Here is a 22,285-nt window from a genome sequence, read left to right as displayed (position 1 = left end):
TCCAGTTGTTCACTGATAGACTATACACAGAGAATAACTAGTTGCAGGTGAAAACCACACACAAAAGCCAGGGTAGAAGACAACATTTAAAGGTCTTAAAGAATGTAGGGCTGGAGAGATGGCTCAGAGGTTAAGAGCACAGGCTGCTCTTCCAGAGGTTCTGAGTTCAATTCCCAGCAACCACATGGTGGCTCACAACCATCTGTAATGAGATCTGGTGCCCTCTTCTGACATGAAGGGATACATGCAGACAGAGCACTGTATACAAAGTAAATAAATCTTTTAAAAAAAAAGAATGTAAATAAATACTTGTTCTGGTGGAAGATCTGCCTCAACTCCCCTCCCCCATTGCTTTCCCCAAACTCTCCCCTTCAAAACCTGTCAAACACAGAGGCTCAAGACCATTCCCACAGGGTTTTTAAGCTGCATCCCAGAAAACAGACACTTGGTTTTCCAGTCTCTTGTCCCTGTCTCCTCTCTGTGGGGGCTGGGGAATCACCTGGGAATGCTTTACCCATTAAACCTGGGCTTTTTCTAATTTGGTCTGATTTGGATTGCTGCATCGGCAGAGAGGCCTATTGGCAAAAAAAAGTATCAATACTGCTTTTTCAATTTTTTTTTCCTGCTTTTTCAGTTTTCAAGAGGAGGTGGTAATTTGTTCCTCTCATCATTCTTGTTCAGGGCTCTGCCACTAGCCACAGGAGTCTTCAGAGCACTTGAAATGTAGCTGGGCCATCATCTCCCAATGTGCTGTAACTGTAGTTTACATTCCAGATCTTAGAGTCTTTGTATGTAAAATGAATGCAAGATATTTCAATCATAATTTTTAAAATATGGATTGAAGGGGCTGGAACGGTGGCTCAGTGGTTAAGAGCACTGGCTGCTCTTCTAGAGAACCTGGTTCTGTTCTCCGCACCCACATGGTAGGTCACAGCTGTCTGTGACTCTGATCACAGGGGCCTCTTCTGGCCTTTGGACACCAGGCATGCTTATAATGTGCAGACATTCATGCACCCACACATAAAAAAAAAAAAGATTGAATGCCAAAATAGTGTGATCTCATATATGTTAAGTGTAAGTTTACTTGTTTCTGTTTACTTTTGTTTCAAATGACTAACAGAGTTTAAAATGGCTCAGAATGTATTTCTATTAGCAACATGTCTAGAGGTTTGTTGAAATTCAGACTAAACATGACTTTCATTGTACCATTTGAAGGTAAATTATCTCAGTTTGTTCAGTTTCTAAACTTGAAAAATTCCAGAATTCCCCTTGTTAATGGTACTTTGTGACAACTTCCAGGATGTTCTGTTTCAGAGATTCCTTCCTGCACAGTCACTACTTCTGGAGCTTTCATTGCAGGTGACCTCCCTTTTTTCTAAAAACACTCTTAGAACTTTCAATTGTAAAGACACATTTTTGATACATTTGGCTTTTTCCAGGCATGTATGTGTTTTTTCCCCTTTGTTATTTAGAAATAATGGTTCAATACTTCTATACATTGGTGATAAGTCTGTCCGCAATCATTTTCTTAATGGTTTTCTGATCCTTTGAAGACCTTTTTTTGATAAGTAATCCCCAGGCTGGAAGACCTTTTTGTCCCTGCTTTTGAGTATATTATGGAATTGTTTGATCTTTCAGGATTGGACCACTGGTCCTGATGATAAAGCCACCTTGCTGTCTAGTAGGGTAGAAAACGGCAGCTTCTGTGACAACATGGTGCTTAGTAGCACTTAACTAGGTAAATACTTAGTAAAGGTGTCTTTTAAAGCAAAGGATTTTCCTATCAAAGATAAGTCCCTTTTTTTAAATTTTGTATTTACATTGTATCTCCATTAGTCTCCCTTCAGATTAGAAAAAGGTAGAGGATCTTTGTTAGACATGTGCTCATCTTTAAAAAGATACAGTGTCTCTCTATCAGACTGCTATGACCTCAGGTTCCAGAACATCAAGGCAACATTCTTTTAAAGGCATGCTTCACTTTGGTGTGACTCCAAGCTGAGAACCAGTCTTCCTTGTTGTCCAAGGGAAAGGACAAGAAGACACTTCTCAGGATGAGCTGGCTCGGGCATCACCTCTCCAGGTGCCACGAGGACAGTTCCTTGCTCAGGACACACATGCCACTCTTCTCACTCATGTCATCTGAAGATGAGCATTTCATCTCCGACTTGAGGTAGGAAGTTGGATGACTTTTCTCCCAGGTTTTGCTGTTAGTTGGAATACCCAGCCAGTCTCTTTGTGAAAGGAGCCCAGGCAAGAACAGCGGCTTGTGGCGAGGGTGGGAGTTACCTAGCCCCATGTGTACTTGGAAAGGTGGCAACCGTGCTTGGCTCGTGAAAGAAGGACCGCTTGAGTTAAAGGAAATCTCTTCATTCTTAGTTTAAACTGTCCTGTCCTGGCCAAGTAGAACTCTATTTCTGGTGACTGCCTGTGATTTCCACGCCTTTGACATAAACATATCAGAGATTTGACTTCGATTAAGAATTTGAAGTAAACAAAGAGGCCTGAGTGGAAGGTACAATAAATTCTTAGCACTGCCCGTTTGATTGAAGAATGAACAGAAACTGCCCAGACTGACGCATTCAAAGTGAGGACCGTCAACATTTGGTGGGGAGGGTGCCTGGCTTTTTAGGAGAGGGAGTTAGGACAGAGTGAAGCCAGAAAGAGGGATGGTGTATTGTACCAATCTGAAGCATTCCTAGATAGGAGAATCCCATGAGACTTTGGCTGCTGTCATCCCCGTTTCCCACTAAAGCTTCCCTCTGCTTTTGATGAGCATCTCCCTTGGTTTTCTCAGGACCATCTCGATTTTAGCACCAAAAGTTCTCTATCCTAGTTCTCTTTCCTCTATCCTGGAAAATTGAGGTGGTGGATCATCCTGACTGCATTTCAAGATATATTGGCTTAAAAAAAAAACTGAACCAGGTGTTTCTGCCTTCTTTGTTCCCCAGAAAAGTAAAGAATGCCCATGTCACACACTGGATGTTAAAGTCATTTTAACACTAGCTGCCATCAACTGCATGCCTACCATGTACCAAGTACATGATACTGTTGAAGGCTCATGGCAGCCAAGAGCTAGAGTACTTAAAACGCTTTTGGAGGAGGAAGAAGAGACCAGAGCTGAGGGCAGTGATGGGATCTTTCTTAAGCTTAAAGAATAGAATGCAGCTGAGTTGGATTTGAAATTCAGTGTGGACAAATCTGCTCTTTCTGCTTGTGAATGGACAGCGTCTCTGATTTGGCACAGTTCTGTGGCATCCTCTGTATCCATCATGTCCGAGCTTGTTCCTATTCTTCATGGTGGCATAAGCATCCTTTGGGGGTCATGTGCAGACAAGCTGCCAAGAAGTTACAGTAACTACTTCATCTCATCTATAGCAGTCCCAGATTAAGATAGGCCATCCCCCTACCCCCCCCACCCCGCTCTTGCTTCTCCTTCTCTCTCTCTCTCTCTCTCTCTCTCTCTCTCTCTCTCTCTCTCTCTCTCTCTCTCATTCTTATTCTGTTTTGATAGGGTTTTGCTCTGTAGGCCTCACTGGTCTCAAATCCTCCTGCCTTATTTTCCCAGGTACTGGGATTACAGGTGTGCTATGTCACACCTTGTCATCTTTCTGTTTTTAATGGGACTACTAAATGCCTGGCACATAAAAAGTACCAAGGGAAGGGCTGGCATTGTTATTTTAAGCATGACAGATGAACAATAAGCTTGAACTGAAACATCTTTGCATTTATAAATCTAAACATTTTAATAAAAATAAATCACCAAAGATTCAGAGTATTAGAACAGAGTTCTTATTGAGTTCAAAATTAAGCAAACTCTCACACACACACACACACACACACACACACACACACACACACACACGTAATTGTTTCCAACAAGTAAAAGTTAGCTTCTCAGTTATTTGATTTGGAGTAGATAGAAGACTGGCTTCCTTGCTGTGATAAAAGGTGCTATGCACATAATTTTAAGATAGAAGCAGAAAATTCTTGTCTAGGGCTGCAAGCTGTAAATGGTTCATTTCGGGGAGGAAAAATCTTTCCAGGTGCTCAGCCCTCAGAAATCCCTTCACTAAAATCAAAGATGATTGAAGCTCTTAGCATAATGATGGAAGCCCTCACTGGTAGGCATCATGCCGCGAAGGAAATGCCTTGGATTGTGTAGAGATGCAGAAAGCTTTTAGGCTACCCTCTGCTGTTATTTCATCAGTTCACACCCGAGAGTTATGTCCTCTACTACAGAATTGAAACGCAGTTCAAGTTGCGTAATTTAGCCCAGAGGAGCTGGATTTGAGAAAGACTTGAGGACAATAGAAGAGACAGTGAATCTATTTGATCCAATCAGCAAATATTTATCAAGTACTCACTCAGTTTCAGGGTAGTGTGCTGGATGCTGGGCATGCAAAGAGGAACAACAGTATGTGCTTCCTGGCAATAAGGAGCTCACGTGAAAGGAGATGAAATAGGACAAGTATGAAAGCAGGTTCTTCAGGACCAGTTTCAAATGTTCATACATGGCTATGACAGAAGACCCCAGGCCAGGTGGAGTTAGTAACAACTAATTCCCTGAGTTCTGGAGGTTGGAGTCTAGGATTGGGGGAATACGGTTGGGTTCTGTGAGGCCTCACCTGGCTCACGGGGTACTTGCTTGGTGTCTCTTCATCAGTCCCATTAACTCAGGATTCTATCCCTCTGACCCACTGAACTTCACTTCCTAGGAGTCATCTCCATATACAGCCACACTGGGGGCTGGGGACTCAATATGATTTCAGGGAACATCTGTCAGTCCACAGAAATAATCCCTAACTCACTTCAGAACAGGCATCAACACATACATGTGCCATAATTCTCTTTTTCTTCACATACATCTGAGTGGAAAACAAAAGGGTATTTTACAATTGTATTTTGAAATTATCTGGTTATAAGTAGTGATTAGCCACTGGCTGCTGCTTCTCAGCAACCATGCCTCTTGAGAAACAAAAAAACCTTAAACGTATTTTCAAATACAATAAAATACTTGTGAGTTGGACTGAGTGTGGTGACATAAGCCTTTAGCCTAGCACTCAGTAGGCAGAAGCAAGTTCATCTCTATGAGTTCCAAGCCAGCCAGGACTACATCAGTCTGTCTCAAAATGGAACAACAAAAACACACCAAACAACAACAGAATTCATAAGTTTGAAACGGACATAATGTTAACTTTCGGTGTTTGATTTAGCATTAATTTTGTTTTACATGTTTTTCCAAGTCTTAAGAGCACATAAGATCTTAAATTGGTAATTAGATCCTAAGTATTATCTCTAATGCCTAACAGATAAAAAGACGAGGGGTGCTCTGGCGCCGAGACTCCAGCCCAGCCTCCCTTCTGAGCTCTTGTGTAGCATTCCCAGCTCTTTGTTTAGGATCTTGATGACCCACTGGGTCTTTGGACTAGGTGTGTTTCAAGCATCTTCCCTTCTTGCCTACCTCCTGTTCTGTTTTCCTTGCTGTCCTGTTGCAGAGACACCGCCTAGCTGGTGAAGACTTGGAAGCTAGTGCAGTCACCAGTGGCCTCCAAATCCACCAGGTGTCAGGTGGTAGCAGAATGCTTGCTTAAGAATTCCCTGGAAACCTGTTATGGTAGGAACTTCTGGACTTCTTTGGAGACCTATGCAGTTGGTCTGGGGCAAGGCTTTGGAACTTGTTTCAACAAGTTGTCCTGTTCGGTAATGCTTGGGCAAGCTATTAGCTTTCTTGTCACTGAGACAGAATGCATGATCTAAACAACTGAAAGAAAGACTTATGTACTTTGACTTATGATTTCAGAGATTTCAACCCATATTCCTCAGCCCCATGGACTATGGGCCCATGTTGAGTTCATCATGGTGGTGGGAACATATGAAGGAAGATAGTGTAGGATAGACAGGAAGCAGGGAGGGAGGAGGGCCTGCTCTCTGGCCCCTTTAAAGGCTACCTTCAAAGGCATGACCAGCCCCCTTCATAAGGCAAAACCTTCAAAGGTGTGATCCCAGTGAAGTACTTCTTCCAAATAGGCCTTACCAACTAAAGTTTCCGGAACCTCTCCAAATCACACCACCAGCTGGGGACCTTCAACACAACAACAACAAGAGCATGAACTGAATGGAATGAAAAAGACATACTATATCATAACATCTCATTGATTTTATTGCTCCAAATTGGATCTGGAGGGCTCCCCAGCTGTTTACCCCCAGGGCAATACAATCTTATGATTGGTCAGACTTGTTTCACTTTGACTTCTAGGGCATCTAGAACTTGGTGACAGCAACAATGGTTCCTGGGGAAATGGTGTCGTGTCTTGTTCATTTAATTGTGAATGTGAGGCAGGTTCCTTCCTTAATTTTCCACAGCACATCAGAGATCAGGTGCAAATGTTTCATGAGGCTTGCTGTAGGAGAGTCATACAACAAGGTAATGACAACATGGTGCAGGCTCAGACTCATTCTACACCCCACGGACTCCAAGTTGACCCAACTCTCCCATGAACCTTGAAGCAGCTTACTTTCATCGACAGAAATGACAGTTGCCATTTCCATGACTGAGATTCAGGCCAGACTTTCCACCTCAGAAAGAGGAGCGTGTTTTTCCCTCCCTTCACTGTGGCATCCCAGTCCCTTGAGCATTTGTTGGCTAACCTAGAATCGCAGAAAAGTGGAAGCATCCATTCTCCTCAGGGAAAATCAGCTCCAAGTTAAAGTTGTGGGGTGTTCGGCATCGGGGCCATCCACATGTCAGCTCCAGTAGCTGAGTCCCGGTTCTAGCTGCTCTCTCAGTTCCCCATCATTCTTTCTTTAGCAGATGCTCACCACTCTTGGGTTATAGCTTACTTCACCTGTGGTGCACCCTCTGGAGACAGTAAATTAATTATATGTCTTTCAGTTGGTACAATAAGCTCCATGAGATAGTGTTCCCTTCTGAAGAGACAGGAAGTAGGAGCGTAAACCACTTAGCTGAGGCCATGTCACCCGGGAGGGACATGCTGGCATCTGACCTGATGTCTCTTTGTTTCAAGTTTGTGGATTTAGCTATTATGAAGCCCTGGCAAACATTGAGGTGATAGATTGGACATTGAACTTGAGTGACAGGTTGGTCCTTAATGGGCCAAAAAAATTAAAAAGCCAGAGAAGGCATGCTGAAAGAGGGGGCTGATGGAGTCAGCCTGGATTATGTATCAGTCTCTTGGCACCATGGGTCTCTGATCTCTTCTTTATTGTTCTGTCTTGATCAATGGTTATCATTCTTCAGCATCTTTGCTAACAAGTTAATCATCATCCTCGACTCTCCAGGAGCCAAGTACCAGCTCGTGCCGTGGTGAAGCAACCTATCCGCGGAGCCAGCGGCAGGACCACGGTCACAGCTATTGTTCAGACTGGTGGAGACTGGAGCACCGGCCTCTTCAGTGTCTGCAGAGATAGGAAAATCTGTACGGGTTTCCTTTTCACTCACGCTCCTTCTTACCATTTTCTCCCATGAGATATCAGTAAGTGGGAAAGCTACCCCAGCACAAGGTCAGAAAGTAAATGATTTCAGTTGAACTAGACTAGTCTGGTGTCTCAAGCCTACTCCTGAGTGAGGGGGAAAAAATCATGGTTTTCAACAATGTAGACCCATTCACAGGACAATTGCTATTTTCAAAGATTTTTTAAAAATTTAAATGGTACAATCCATTATTGGCAAAAATACATATAGCTCCCTTGTCCACTAGATAGGAGAGTGTGAGCTGATAGAAAATAGCAAGGGTTACAGTAGCTGTTTACCTGATAACTACATTTCTTAGTAGGAGCTTAGTCTGAGGAAATACATTATGTGCAACATTTACCATGAACATTAACACTGAAGCATTGGTTACTGTAGCAAAGCTTGGAACAGCATATATATTGCATCCATCCACTGAATTATTATGCACCTACTACATGAAAAGTCATGTAGTAGAGTACATTTAATGAATAAAAAGATCTTTTGTGTACAGTTTTGTTTTGTTTTGTTTTTTGGTTTTCCAAGACAGGGTTTCTCTGTGTAGCTTTGCGCCTTTCCTGGAACTCACTTGGTAGCCCAGGCTGGCCTCGAACTCACAGAGATTCGCCTGGCTCTGCCTCCCGAGTGCTGGGACTAAAGGCGTGCGCCACTACCGCCCGGCATACAGTTTTGTTTTTATTCATTAATTTATTTTTTGAGACAAGGTCTCACTGTGCTTCCCAGGCTGGTCTGGAACTCTTAGAGATCCACCTGCCTCTGTCTCCTGAGTGCTAGAACTAAAGATGCATGGTACCACACCTGGCTTGCATATGGTTTTGGGTTTAAGAAGCCGAGTGAGTGCAAAATTGTTCATCAAGTTCCATCTGGAGGAAGTGAAAGCATTTAGAAAAATATAGAAGGATACAAATACTATTATTTACAGCAGATGTCTCCAGATGGCAGGCTAACAACCTCCTTTGTTGACTGAGGCCTTTTCTGGCTCTGGTTCAGTTGTCAAGAAGTTCTAGTTTCAGGACTGACCTCTGGCTCAGAGCAAAGGCACACTGAGCCTCTGTTTATCTCACCTGCTGGGTGTCACCATCCAAGAACCTGTGAGAAGCCAGTATGTGTCCTGCCTTCTGTCTACCCTGTTCTCCCTGGAGCCAGCTACTCCTATGGTAAGAGTCTAGATAGAGTCCACATACTTAGGCAGCTATGGAGAGATTTTAAAAGAAAATATACTTTAAAATTTAAAAACACCATTTAATGATCATAAAAAAGAAAAATACAAAAAGACAACCAAAGGACAGAACAGTATCTGTAGGTGTGGATGTTTTGGTGCTCCCCGCTCCCCCGCACCGGCTCCCCAGACCCCTTATATTTATGCATAATTTACATAAATGGAAGAATTATAAATGCACATTGCTAGACACCTTTGTTTTAATGTCACACACATTCAGGTGATCCCACCACATACGCACATCTGGAGCTAATTTCTTAAATTGCTTTATGAATCCCTTTGTACCACAGTTTATTTATGCAGAAACTCCTATTGGTGGACCTTTATGTGGTTTATGCAAACCAATGCTGTGTGACTGTCCTTGTTCAGATGCCATTTTTGCATAGTGTGAGGATATCTGTCTTGGGTAATTGCTAATGAGTAAACTTGCTGACCAAACCGAACATGCCTCTTTAAATTCTGGTAGGCGTTGCTGAGTGGCTTTCCTTCTAGAAGGTGAATTTGTTTACACTCCCACTGGCAATGCATGCATGAGCTTTGTTCCTCTCTAGAGTATCTTATTATTGGAAGGCTCGGCTCCCTTGCAATAACTGATCTGAAATGTGCTGCGCTCAAGTTTCCACCCGCCTTGCTTACTTCTGCTCTCTGGGCCTCTACACCACGGCTTCTTGTCTTTGTCTCGACTTGCCTGTGAGTTGGAAGAATGGCATTCCACACACAAGGGTAGAGAACAGGCCTGGGTTTAGGTAGGCTGTGGAAGTAAAGGAAAAGACTGAATGTGTGCCACAAATCCCTATTGACCTTGAGCTCCGTAAAAGAAGAAAATATATGACTAATATGCTGTTGGTACATTCACCTTATAAAAAATGAGATGTTACAGAAAAAGGATCCTTGTCTCTTTGTAAATACCAATTTGGGGTTGTAAACAAGAGCAGCAACAAGAATCAGTTGGGAACATTCCCTTCCAGGTATTTTTTCTGTATTTACCTGTGTATCCATTAGCAATATATGTTACTGCTTTATAATTCTTTAAGCAAAGTGTAAATGGTATTAAACTGTACCCCTTATGCAATTTGACTTGTTTAAATTCAAATTAGTCTTAGAGGCTTAGCTATATTGGTACTTAACTGATTTTTTAAAATCATTCTTTTAAACAAGTGTGTGTGTGTGTGTGTGTGTGTGTGTGTGTGTGTGTGTGTGTGTGGTGTGTGTGGTGTATGCAGGTGTGGGTACCAGTGTGCATGGACAGAGGCCAGAGGAGGACATCTGATATCCTCTCTATTAGACTCCATTTTACACTCCTCTGAGACTGGGCCTCTCATTGAACCTAGAGCTAGGAAGGCAGCCACCAAGCCCCGCCACTCCTCTTGTCTCTGTGTCCTGGCATTTCAGGTATGTATGCTGGCTTGTGACGTGGGTGCTGGGATCCAAACTCAGGTCCTCATGGTTGCACAGCAAGCATTTGTAACCACCGAGCCACCGCTCCAGTCCTCTCACCACGTTCTCAGTGGTTGCCTGCTCATGCTCTGTTTGTTCTTTAGCCTACCGACATACATTTACATTTTTAGATTTTGTGATCCAGACCGTGCTGCAGTGACTATCCTTGCAGCTGTCTTTTTGTGCAATTGCATAAGCATTGCTCTAGGCACTGATAAGTGAAATTATTCATTCCTGGAGTGTTTTAAGTCTTAATAGATTGAGCAAAGTTATCATCTAATGTGGTTAGGCCAATTTCCACATCCATGTATTGTTACTTTATGTCCTCAAACATACATTAAAAATGAGGCATTCTTGTGAGTAGCAAGTGGCTTCTGATAGTATTAATATGCCTTTCTAATGACATTATTGTTGGCCATTGGTATTTCCTTCTCAGCAAGCTACCCACTCATGCCCTGTGCCATTTTTTTTTCTCTTCTGTTTTCTTTTATCTATGGATTTATAAGAGTGCCTCCCACATTCTAGATGCTTACCCTGGCCTCCGCTATCACTGCAGAGCCTCCCCTTCGGAAAAAGGATCCCATCCTTCTACTCTTGTGCATCCCTTCTTGGGGTCTAGTCTCAGTGTTCTCATCTCCGACCATATTCCTCCCCATGCAGAGCAGTGACACTTGGCTCAGAGGGTCCTTCTGAAAATATTCACATGAATTGAGACCATCCCACAGGGATAAATATAATGGGCATACTGTCCTGGAATACACAAACCCTTTTGCATTATGATAGGAAAGAAATGTAAAATGTGAGAACATATGGACATATGTATAGTACTACGATTTTTGGGTATCAGTCTCCTGGAGTTCAAATCTGCCCTTCACTAATAATATTAATAAACTTAGAGACAATTACTTAGTTATGGAGAGTATGTGAAGTCATTTATAAAATGGGGCTAGTAAGAGGACCTATTTTATGCATCGATTGGGTTTCTGAGATAGGGTCTTAGTAAGCACAGGCTCTTCTAGAATTTCCTGTGTATCCCAGGCTGTCCTTGAACTCATGATCCTACTGTCTCAGTACCACAAGTACTGTGGTTATGGGGCAGGATATCATGTAGATCTAAAAAGTGCCAGGCAGTGGTGGCACATGCCTTTAATCCCAGCACTCGGGAGGCAGAGGCAGGCAGGCAGATCTCTTGAGTTTGAGGCCAGCCTGGTCTACATAGTGAGTTCCAGGACAGCCAGCAATACACACACACACACACACACACAAAAAAAAAAAAAAAAAAAAAAAAGAAAAAGAAAAAGAAAAAGAAAAGAAAAAAGAAAAAGAAAAAGTGCCTAGTTTATATGATTATTTTAAATATTAAATGAACTAATGTGCAAAATGTTTAAACAAAAGAAAAAGTGCCTAGTTTATATGATTATTTCAAAGATTAAATGAACTAACATGTGCAAAATGTTTTCAGCAAGAGCTTGCTTGGCACATAGCAAACTCTTTATAAACATTAGCTATTGTGAAATAAAAGTTTGAGCTTCATACATTTTTTTTTTTTTTTTTAAAAACCACACTCGGGAGGCAGAGCCAGGCGGATCTCTGTGAGTTCGAGGCCAGCCTGGTCTCCAAAGTGAGTTCCAGGAAAGGCACAAAGCTACACAGAGAAACCCTGTCTCGAAAAACCAAAAAAAAAAAAAAAAAAAAAAAAAACAAAAAAAAACCACAGCTGACTTCTAGTTCAAGGTGGTTGAATTTGAGTATTGTGGTTTGAATGAGAATGCTCCCCATAAGCTCACATTTCAATGCTTGGCCCCCAGATGGTGGAACTGTTTGGGAAGGATTAGAAGGTATAGCCTTGTAGGAGGAGGTGTCAGTTTTTTTTTTTTTTTTGTTTTGTTTTGTTTTTTTGGTTTTTTTTCGAGACAGGGTTTCTCTGTGTAGCTTTGCGCCTTTCCTGGAGCTCACTTGGTAGCCCAGGCTGGCCTCGAACTCACAGAGATCCGCCTGGCTCTGCCTCCCGAGTGCTGGGATTAAAGGCATGCGCCACCAACGCCCGGCCAGTTTTTTTTTTTTTTTTTTAAGGGATGGGCTTTGAGGTTTCAAAAGTCCACATCATTCGCAGTTAGCTCTTTCTCAGCCTCTTGCTGTGGATCTGATGTAAGCTCCCAGCTGCTGCTCTAGTGCCATGTCTGCCTGCCTGTCATCATGCTCCCCATCATGATGGGTATGAACTCTAACTAACCCCCGAAACCATGAGCCCCCAATTAAATGTTTCCTTTTAGAATTTGCTGCAATCCTGGTGTTTTGTCACCTCAGTAGAAAAGTAAGACAAGAATCTAAAAAGCACACTTACATAGCATGGTTATCTGACAGAAAGATTAAAAATCAACCGACCAACCAACCAACAAAAAACCCGGCATGTGGGTCCTAACATGGTGTAGAAATGCTGCGGCACAATCAATTTCTTTACAGGGTGTGGTACAGCTCAGAGACGTGTGAACAGAATTGATCTGGTGCTTCATTTGCCAGCCTTACAATTAGGCAAATTTTTATTAATTGCTTTATTTACAGGAATTTACGGTATTTCATAATCTTCACAGAACGTGCCATTGATTTCAAATTGCCCTAATTCAAGGTTGCAGGTGCTGGGAGCCCTCTGTGCTTGCTGCAAATTTCCTAGACCTTTTGCTGTTTTCCGAATTGTTCAGGCTAGTTGTCAGTGCTGGACAGAGTCTCCTGTTCTGCTTGGGAATTATTTTTTAGTGCTGGGGACTGATCCTTGTACATTCTAGGCAAGTACACTACCATGGAGCCATATCCCCAGTCAGAATTTTTTTTTTTTTAATTTAGGTTAAAATGTCTCAGAATTACTTGAGGCCATACTTTGAGCTACATGGTACCTACCATACCTTTGTATCTGGGGCACCGGAAGCTGTGGTGACTAACACTTCACACATGCTACAATGGCTAAAATTAAAATTCTGACAATAGCATATGCTGGCAATGATGTCATTCCATTGGAAGTCTTGAACGTTGCCAGAGGGGGTACAGAATAGTACAAATGCTTTGGAGAACTATTTCTCTATATTTGTAAAATTAAACATATGACCTAGCAGTTCCACTCTCAGGAAACTACTCAAATAAAATTAAGGCATATAACCACACACAGAATTGGAGGTATGTCCAAATAAAGTCTTACCTGGGAGTATGCATAGTGGTATTGATATCAAAAAATGGAGCAATAAAATGTTGATTAGTTGGAGAACAAACAGATTGTAGAATATTCATACAATGAGATGCTACTTATTGAACAGTAAAAACTACAGATTCATATAACAACATGAGTAAACCTAAAAAAAGTCATGATATTGCACCAAAACAAAACAGTTACAAAAGTAAATGTGATTCTCTTGAGCTGAGAGAGGGCAAACTTTACTTATAGGGATAGAAGTCGTGGCTGTGTTTCTCCCAGAAGTAGGGGTGGTAAGGGTGGGATTTCCTATTATATTGATGAATGCGATTATTAATGCCACCCATAGTGAACATTTAAGATTTGTGCATTTTCATATATAAAATTCCCCTTGATTAAAATGTTTAGCATGTATGCTGCATTTTTTTTGTTGTTGTTGTGACATGAGCTAACATCATTTGAGAGGCGGAAACCTCAATTAAGAAAATGCCTCCATATTATTGGGCTGTAGGCAGGCCTGTAGGGCCTTTTCTTAATTAGTGATTGATGTGGGAGGGCCCAGCCCATTGTGGATGGTTCCATCCCTGTGCTGGTGGTCTGGGGTTCTATAAGAAATCAGATTGAGCAAACCACGAGGAGCAAGCCAGTGAGAAGCACCCGACCATGGCCTCTGCATCAGCTCCTGCCTCCAGGTTGCTACCCTATTTGAGTGCCTGTTCTGACTTCCTTCAGTGAAGAAAATTTAGAAACATAAGCCAAATAAACACTTTCCTCCCCAAATTGGTTTGGCCATGGTGTTTCATCACAGCAATGACAACCCTAAATAAGTCAGTATGTTTCCCAAGACTGGTTATCATGGCGTTTTTGTTGGCTCATAGTCCTGATTATTTGAAGTCATCGGGGTTGTCATCTTTTTGCAGTTTCAGGTGGTGTAACATCTTAACTGCATGACAGGAGCTCTTAACTTGTGCCCCATTAATAGTTTTCAATGACTCTATGAACTCCATGAAAAAGAATGCACAATTTGCCTGCTCACGTGCGTGTATTTTCTTTTCCCTTCTGGAGCAAGTTGATAACAGCCATTATATTCCCAAAAGGCTCTTTGGCCTCAAACATCATTAGATAGAATCCATGTTAGAAAGTCCACTCAGTCTGTGTAGCAACCCATACCAATAGTGAATGGTGAATGAAGTAATAAGTGGAAACCATTTCCAGTGGACACTCAAGGGTCCAGTTGCCTAATAGTTTACAGATTAAAATGGACAAATGTCAGTGGCTCTGTGAAGCTAACAAAAAATTAGAATAACCTCTGACTTGAGAAATAGGATAAAAACCTGGTAAGAAAAGGAAGCAGATTCAGTGCCTCCCCAAAAGTTTTTCTATCATTTTTATAGAAAGGGATATCTGTTATCCAAGAATAGTCTAGTGTTCTAGGTCCATGATTAAATTGGATAGAAAAGCATACAAGTATCAGTTATGATTCAAAAATTACTTAATGTTTTTGACAGAAAAAAAATCCAGTTGCCATAATCAACACTAACAGAATTGTGTCAGATTCAGCTTTGGCAATATTTAACAAAAGAACACAGTTTTGATGTGGCTTGGTAATGGCAATTTTCTAGCTCCAAGTTTTGAGAATTGTTATTCATTCTTTGTCCCTGGTTACAGGCAGACAATGCAGTGTTGAATTGATGGCACAGGGTTGCGAATCTGTTTAAAATGGGAAGTCATTCCCTGAATATCTGAGAATGCTGGTTTCCTTTTATGTGCAATTGACAGGTTTCTGTGGTCTCTTTTGTCCCATGTGTCTTGAGTGTGACACTGCCAGGCATTATGGAGAGTGTCTTTGTTGGCCACTGTTACCAGGGTCTACCTTTGCATTGAGAATTGGCACCAGAGAGAGACATAAGATACAGGTAAGGGCAATTGAGGCATGTGTGAATATTTATGAGAACTTAGATGCTTTTCAAACCTATGACTTCCCAAAGTGATTGGGAAAGAGAGGGGAGATTATATATATATATATATATATATATATATATATATATATATATATATATATATATATAATGTGTGTGTGTGTGTGTGTGTGTGTGTGTGTGTGTGTGTGTGTGGTGAAGATGCCTAAAAATCTCACATTTAATGGAAAACTGTGGTAAATGAAAGTTCTGATTTCATTATTTACCAGAAGTTATTACTTAACTGAAATGCTGTATAATGAAGGATATTTCCAAAAAGAAATAATAATGCTGGTTGTTGGTCAACAGGTTTGGTCAGATCACGGGCTAACTTACACTTCCTGGGATATACTTTGATGCACAGAAAGAGGAGGTTGTAACCACTGTTCCCTCCCATCTACAAAAATAAAACCACACCCAAGTCTCATTACTTCAAGACAGGGCAGATGGAATCAAACCTAAGTACTTGTGAGGTCCAACTTAAAGTGTAGCCCATGTGATACATGTACAATTTACTCTGGTGGTTCCTTGGCGTCCTTAACTTCTAGTAGAGCCAAGACTGGAGTCTGTGAGAGGGTGAGGAGAGGTGGGTGACAACACAGACACAGAGGGAAACTTCTGCATTGGATACATAGGCACAGGCACACAGACACAGACAGACAGACAGACAGACAGACAGATGCTCTCTCTCTTTGTTTCTCTCTCACACACACCTAGTATTTAGGTATTTTGTGGGGTGATCTCTACAGTACCTTTCTATGTGAACAAAACAAGACACAGACTTGTGTAACTATTCACACATAAGGATGATATGTGTATATGTTTAGGCTGATAAAGTTTGCCTGGAAATGTAACTGGTAACCAATGATTGTCCCCAGGCAGGTAGTTGAGTGGCTGGGGACAGCTCTGGGGGAGGAGAGGGGAGATTTTCTTTTCACTTTCACACCTTTTTACTATGGGGATTTGGGACCATTCTATTTATTACCTGAAGGGACACTAGCCCACTAGAGTATGTGGCTCTGGCAGGCCTTGCCCTTCTCCCTGATTCCCTCTGCCTTGCTAAAAGCCATTAGATTGCATTCTTAAAGCTAGCCGCCAAGGTCTGTTCCCTTATGTGGTCACTTCCTCCTCCTGAGGCTGACCACCAAGGTCCAGCTTTGAAAATATTGAAGTCTAGCAATCAAAAGCCCCCTTGGCTCATCTAATTAACGTGCTCAATTAAAATTAAACACCTCACCCTAACACGGGGTTTTCCATTTTACCTTTAAAAGCTGCCATTTTCTTATGTGTCACGTCTGTCTTCTCCCTGTCCAGTGGCAGTCCTTTGTCTGTGCCCCTCCCCAGGGATAAATACTCCTGCCCTTCTCCCTTGTTCCCTTTCCCTTCTCCCTGGTCTCTATCTCTTGTTTTGTTTGTTTGTTTGTTTGTTTTGTTTTGTTTTTTTCTCTTATTCCTTGTCCTCTGTCCCTCTGGGCCAAACAAATCTTTGTGCTGAGAACTTAGTTTTGGGGTCCTGAGCTGATACTTTTCCTTTCATTATCTACTACAGAAGATAAATATGGTGATTCTAAGAGACACTAAAAAGAAAAATCAGAGATTTCAGTAAGAAACACGTGTCACAAATCGAAGGGGCAGGGCTCTGAAGTGCAGATATTGGCCAGCCACTGCTTGACACTTGGGCTTTCCAGTGTCCTAAGTGTTGACTTAAGGAGTTGGTGGATCTTGGAAGCAGAGGGTGGGATGGGCCAGCAGGTAACCTTACTCAGGCCCTTGAGAAACCAACGGTCCTGTATCATTGCCAATAGTAACCAAGTCTTGCCCTAGGGGACACTCTGTGAAGACTGGATGGTGGTGCATTGCTGCTGGCCTTTCTCGGTCTGTCAGGTGGCCCGAGAACTCAAGATGAGAACCCCCCAGCTCTACGAAATCTGTGCAGTGCAAGCACCCAAGGACACCCTGGTTTGACAGCACTCCTGCCCTCCCTCCCCGCCCTTTCCTCTCCAACCTGTCTTAGATTGTTTTTTTATTCATTAGGTTCTCACTGGAATAGAATAAATGATTTACTCACCGCTGCCCCTGCTGTGTGGATTCCCCTGAGGTCTTGAGTATTTTCTGACTCTGCTACTTCGGTCCAGCTCTGCACAGTACCTTCTAGTGTCCCTTCAGTACCCTGGGTTTTGGGAGGTTGACTTTTCACCTAGTTTTCTGATGCCATCCTTTCCTGAGAGGTGACTGTGAGGCTAGAAAAATTCCCATGTATCTTTATTGTATCAATCCACTTTCAGTGATGTTGATGTATCAGTGATTAAGTAGGCACCCATGTCTTTGAAACAGTAAGCCATTGCCCTTCCCCTGGCCCAGCTCCTTCAGTCTTAGTTGCACAAGAAGAAAGTCTGAAGTCCGTGCTGATCTTGAACTCTTCTCCAACACTTGCAGGCTCCTTGCTCCAGGCTCAAAAATCATAATTGGGCAAACATTGCGGATTAAATTGTATTTCCTGCTTCTCCTACATTCCACAAAATATAGCTTGCAGCCCAACCCCTGGTACCTGTGAAGGAGACCTTATCTGGAAACAGTCTTTGCAAATGTCATGAAATTAAGATGAGGTCAACTGGGTGAAGCCCTCATCCAGCATGACAGGTGTCCTTTAAAGAAGAGGGAGAGGTAGAGACACACGTGTGAAGTCACATGAAGACTGGGGGGGAGACTGAAGTAATGATGCTACCAGGCAAGGACTGCTTAGGGATGCTGAAGCTGGAAGAGGCAAGGGAGAATCCAGCCCAGAGGTGTGGAGGAAACATGGTCCTGCCAATATCCTGCACTACAAGTCAAGCCATGTAGTACTGTGTGGAGTGAGTAGCATTAAGGACTCAGTAAATACACTAGTTCTCTCTCTGTCTATCTCTCTCTGTCTTTCTCTCTCTCTTCCTTTGTTTTTATTTATTTATTTTTTATTTTTTTATTTCTCTGTGTAGCCTTGGCTGTCCTGGAACTCACTCTTTAGACTAGGCTGTCCTCAAGAGATTTTCCTGCTTCTGCCTCCCAAGTGCTGGAATTAAAGGCATGTGCCACTACTGCCTGGCTTTTTTTGGAGGGGAGGGGGGTATAAATGAATGGAACATAAATTCATAATACCAGCCAACAAGTTTATGAGAGGAGATAAGTCATAACAAGGTAAACATACTGCAAAGTGTGCTTATAATAATCATAGCATACCTTAACCTCCATAAAGCATCTGGTCTACACCCAGAAGACTTCACAACCAATGGACACCTTGAAGTAAACCTAGCTCTAATAAACACAAATGGAACAGTTTATAATATCATAAACTAAAACACCCAAACCAAAAGAAGGATTGGAGAAAGAAACTTTTTTTAGGAACTATAGAGAAAGTACCGTAAGGGTAAGATGAAAGATATATTAAAAGTAAAAACAGGCCGGGCAGTGGTGGCGCACGCCCTTAATCCCAGCACTCGGGAGGCAGAGCCAGGCGGATCTCTGTGAGTTCGAGGCCAGTCTGGGCTACCAAGTGAGTCCCAGGAAAGGCGCAAAGCTACACAGAGAAACCCTGTCTCGAAAAACCAAAATAAATAAATAAATAAATTAATTAATTAATTAATTAATAAATAAAATAAAAGTAAAAACAAGCGAAAATTAAACCTTGTACCTTTTGCATAATGAGTTAACTAGAAAATCCCTAAGAGGACTTTAGCTAGAAGCCCTGAAACCAAATGAGCTACCTAAGAGCAATTTCAAGAATGAGCCCATCTATGTAGCAATAGTGGGACGACTTTTAAGTAGAGGTAAAAAACCTAATGAGCTTGGTAATAGCTGGTTACCCAATAATGACACTATTGATAATTTATGGCTGTGGTGGTTGGAAAGAAAATGGCCCCCAAAGGGAGTGGCACTATTATTAGATATGGCCTTGTTGGAGGAAGTGTGTCACTGTGGAGGTCTCATATATGTTCAGGCCATACCCAGTGAGACAGACCACTTCCTGTTGCCTGTGGATCAAGATGTAAGAACTCTTAGCTCCTTCTCTAGCACCATGCCTGCCTGCATGCTGCCATGTCCTGCCATGATGATAATAGACAAAACCTCTGAAACTGTAAGCCACCTCATTGAATGTTTTCCTTTATAAGAGTTGCCATGGTCATGTGTCTCTTCACAGCAATAGAAACCCTGAGACAATGACTACCTTACGTTTGTAGCAAATTGTATGAATTTTTATTTATAGTTGGGGCATAAAGTTTCTTTACTGCTGAGCTATCTCTCCAGCTAGATGTAAACTTTCTTTTAAAATTAAAAAGGAAATTATTGTATGCGTGTGGGTGTTTTGCCTGCATGTATATCTGCATACTATTTGTATACCTGATGCCCATAGAGGCCAGAAGGCATCCGACCCCCTGGAAATGGAGTTACAGATGGTTGTGAGCTCCCATGTGAGTGCTTGGAGATTGAACTTGGGTCTTCTGGAAGGGCCAATGCTTTCATGCCTGAGCCATCTCTCAAGGCCTGTCAAGTTTCTTTTAAAATTAAGTTCTCCGTGAAAATGGAGTCAGTTAAGTAGGCATGATAGTTCTCACTGCAATCCCAGCACTTGGAGGACTAACTCAGGAGAACTGCCATCATTCCAAATAAAGTAAGTTAATGGCATAGCTGGGTGTGGGATGTAGCAAACACTGTGAAGGGGTAAAACTCTGATTTCAAAAAAAATCATTGTGCTAATTATTATTCTTGCGTATTGTGTTGTATGTTCACTCATGGTGTACGTGTGCCATGGAGTGCATTTGGAGACCAGAGGGCAACTTTGGGGAGTCTTATCATGGGTTACAGGGATGGAATTTAAATGATCAGGCTTGTACGTTAAGTGTTTTTACTGACTGAGCCGTCTCAATGGCCCAACACTAACAAGCTCAAAGTGCTCTGAATATTTTGAGTTATTCAGCCCTTAATGTTTCTTCTTGATGAACACTTCAGAAAAGAGGCCTGAGCCCCGGAAATGCAAGTGACCTTCCCAAGGCCCCGTCGCCCCTGAAGCCCACATGGTTGCTCAGACCAGAACCTTTTTTACAGAGGTGAATTCTTCATGGTCACCTTTGCCAGATATACATGCAGGCAAAACATCCACATGTATACAATAATTTCCTTTTGAATTCTAGAAGAAAGTTTACATCTAGCTGGAGAGATAGCTCAGCAGTAAAGAAACTTTATGCCCCAACTATAAATAGAAAGTAGTACAGTTTACTACAAATATAAGATAGTCATTGTCTTAGGGTTTCTATTGCTGTGAAGAGACATGTGACCACGACAACTCTCTGTCCCTAATCATTTCCACAAAATCACTTTTGGATGCTCAGAGCAGTTGCTAGGAGCTGGACCTCTTGGGGAAAGATTAAATGATCCGTGCCGACATTTAATCTGTGATCAACCAACAACGGAAAAAAAGCAGACGCGGTGGAGAAGATGGTGAAACGAAAATACCCTGTTTTCATTGTTTCACGCTAAAACACATACCAGGCTTCATGGGCTCAAATTGGCAACGTACTTAGCTTTGGCCAGGAAGCCTGGAGTAACCTCTGCGCTTTCACACAACCGATCCGGTCTGAAGAAAATGAAGATGGCGGCTCATGCCCAGGACTCGGGCGCAGCCTGCCTCTCTGCTATAGAAAGGGTGTGTGTTAGTGGACCTTTCCCCTAGGGAGCCCCTTTCCCATTTGCTGCTTCTGATCAGCAAAGAGCAAACTTAGTGTTTCATCAGAGACAGGTCCAGACAGGTCAAACTCAGGGCTCTGAAAACACTGTATCTACCACGGGATTATAGAACATGAAACGGGATTTATACGATAGTTCTTTGCACATAGTACAGAGTAATCCTGAAGGGAGATGGCATTGGGCCACAACTCATGATTTTCTCTAAAAGAACTTGTCAAGGCCAAGAAAAAGAACTTGATGAAAACTTGTGCTCCCTATGAGCACCATTATCCAGTACTAGATGTTTCTGTGACAGATAATAACTGATATTAAACATCCATCAGCTGCATCCACTCACCAGCTGTGTGAGTTGGACAGAACAGAGACCCTGGCCCTGGTATGGCCCTAGGGGACACTGTATAGGTCTGCTGGTGCTACTGTTGGCTTTTTTCCATTTGTCAGGTGGTCTGAGAATGCAAGACAAGAACTTCCCAACTCTATGCAATCTGTGAAATTTGTCCTACAATTCTGAAAATTACCCAACAGTGAAGGCACAGTCTGCTTATCATAGACAAATTCCTCTCGGTTTTACCAGGAGGCAAACTGTGGAACAAGCCCCTGTGGGGCTGCGAATGCCAACACACAGGCAAGAGGCATTCCAAAGTAACCTGCACAGAATGTCACGCATCACAAACCCAGGACACAAGCCAACAGAAAGCTCCTCAACAGCTCTTCTATTTACAGAAGAAACTAAGGACAGAAGCTGCATTTTTTTTGGATACTCTTAACTTTTTGGAACAAAGCTATGAAAAGTTTGGATGTCCTTGAGTGTCCATTTTCTAGTGCAATCATTTTTATCTGTTTATATATTTCATGTAGCTAGAATTTATTTATCCCATATTCCATAATGACTTTCTGCATGACACCCCTGTTATGAACATTATTTACAAACATATTAACTCAAAAGTATCCCCCTTTGGTCTTTTAAAAGCACTGATTTTTTTTTTTTAAAAGAAGTAAGCAAAGATAGAAGACTCTATAGCATTTCTGTTTAAAAATCTGTAGAGGAATTAATATTTCTTCCAGTCTATTTTCTTGGTTCATTTTCCACCTAAGTGACACTGCTTCTGCTTGACCAAATGCAGAAATAAGAAGCGATGATTTTTAGAAGGCACTCAGACTATCATAGTTAGAAATCTATCGTAGGCCAAATCATGGCTGACTTTATTGTAATATTCAACCATACTGCTTTTTTTTGCTCACCTACCACCTTTTGACCCATGATTATTTGTACTCTGTATGAT

The 22,285-nt window shown here is 42.0% G+C and overlaps 1 protein-coding gene across 1 annotated transcript; it reads left to right on the top strand.

The window, feature by feature from the left end:
• Positions 1–1,171: 1,171 nt before the first annotated feature.
• Plac8l1 (PLAC8 like 1) lies at positions 1,172–17,356 on the top strand. Its single transcript, XM_076555115.1, has 4 exons — positions 1,172–2,170; positions 7,300–7,436; positions 15,106–15,242; positions 17,109–17,356. Exons 1-4 carry the CDS (start codon positions 2,052–2,054, stop codon positions 17,247–17,249), a joined length of 534 nt encoding a protein of 177 aa, XP_076411230.1. The 5' UTR covers positions 1,172–2,051; the 3' UTR covers positions 17,250–17,356.
• Positions 17,357–22,285: the final 4,929 nt, after the last annotated feature.

This window comes from Peromyscus maniculatus, chromosome 19, assembly GCF_049852395.1.
Source record: "Peromyscus maniculatus bairdii isolate BWxNUB_F1_BW_parent chromosome 19, HU_Pman_BW_mat_3.1, whole genome shotgun sequence".
Lineage (NCBI taxonomy): Eukaryota > Metazoa > Chordata > Mammalia > Rodentia > Cricetidae > Peromyscus > Peromyscus maniculatus.
The sequence above is the reverse complement of the archived record's forward strand: the minus strand, read 5'-3'. Positions and strand labels throughout refer to the sequence as shown.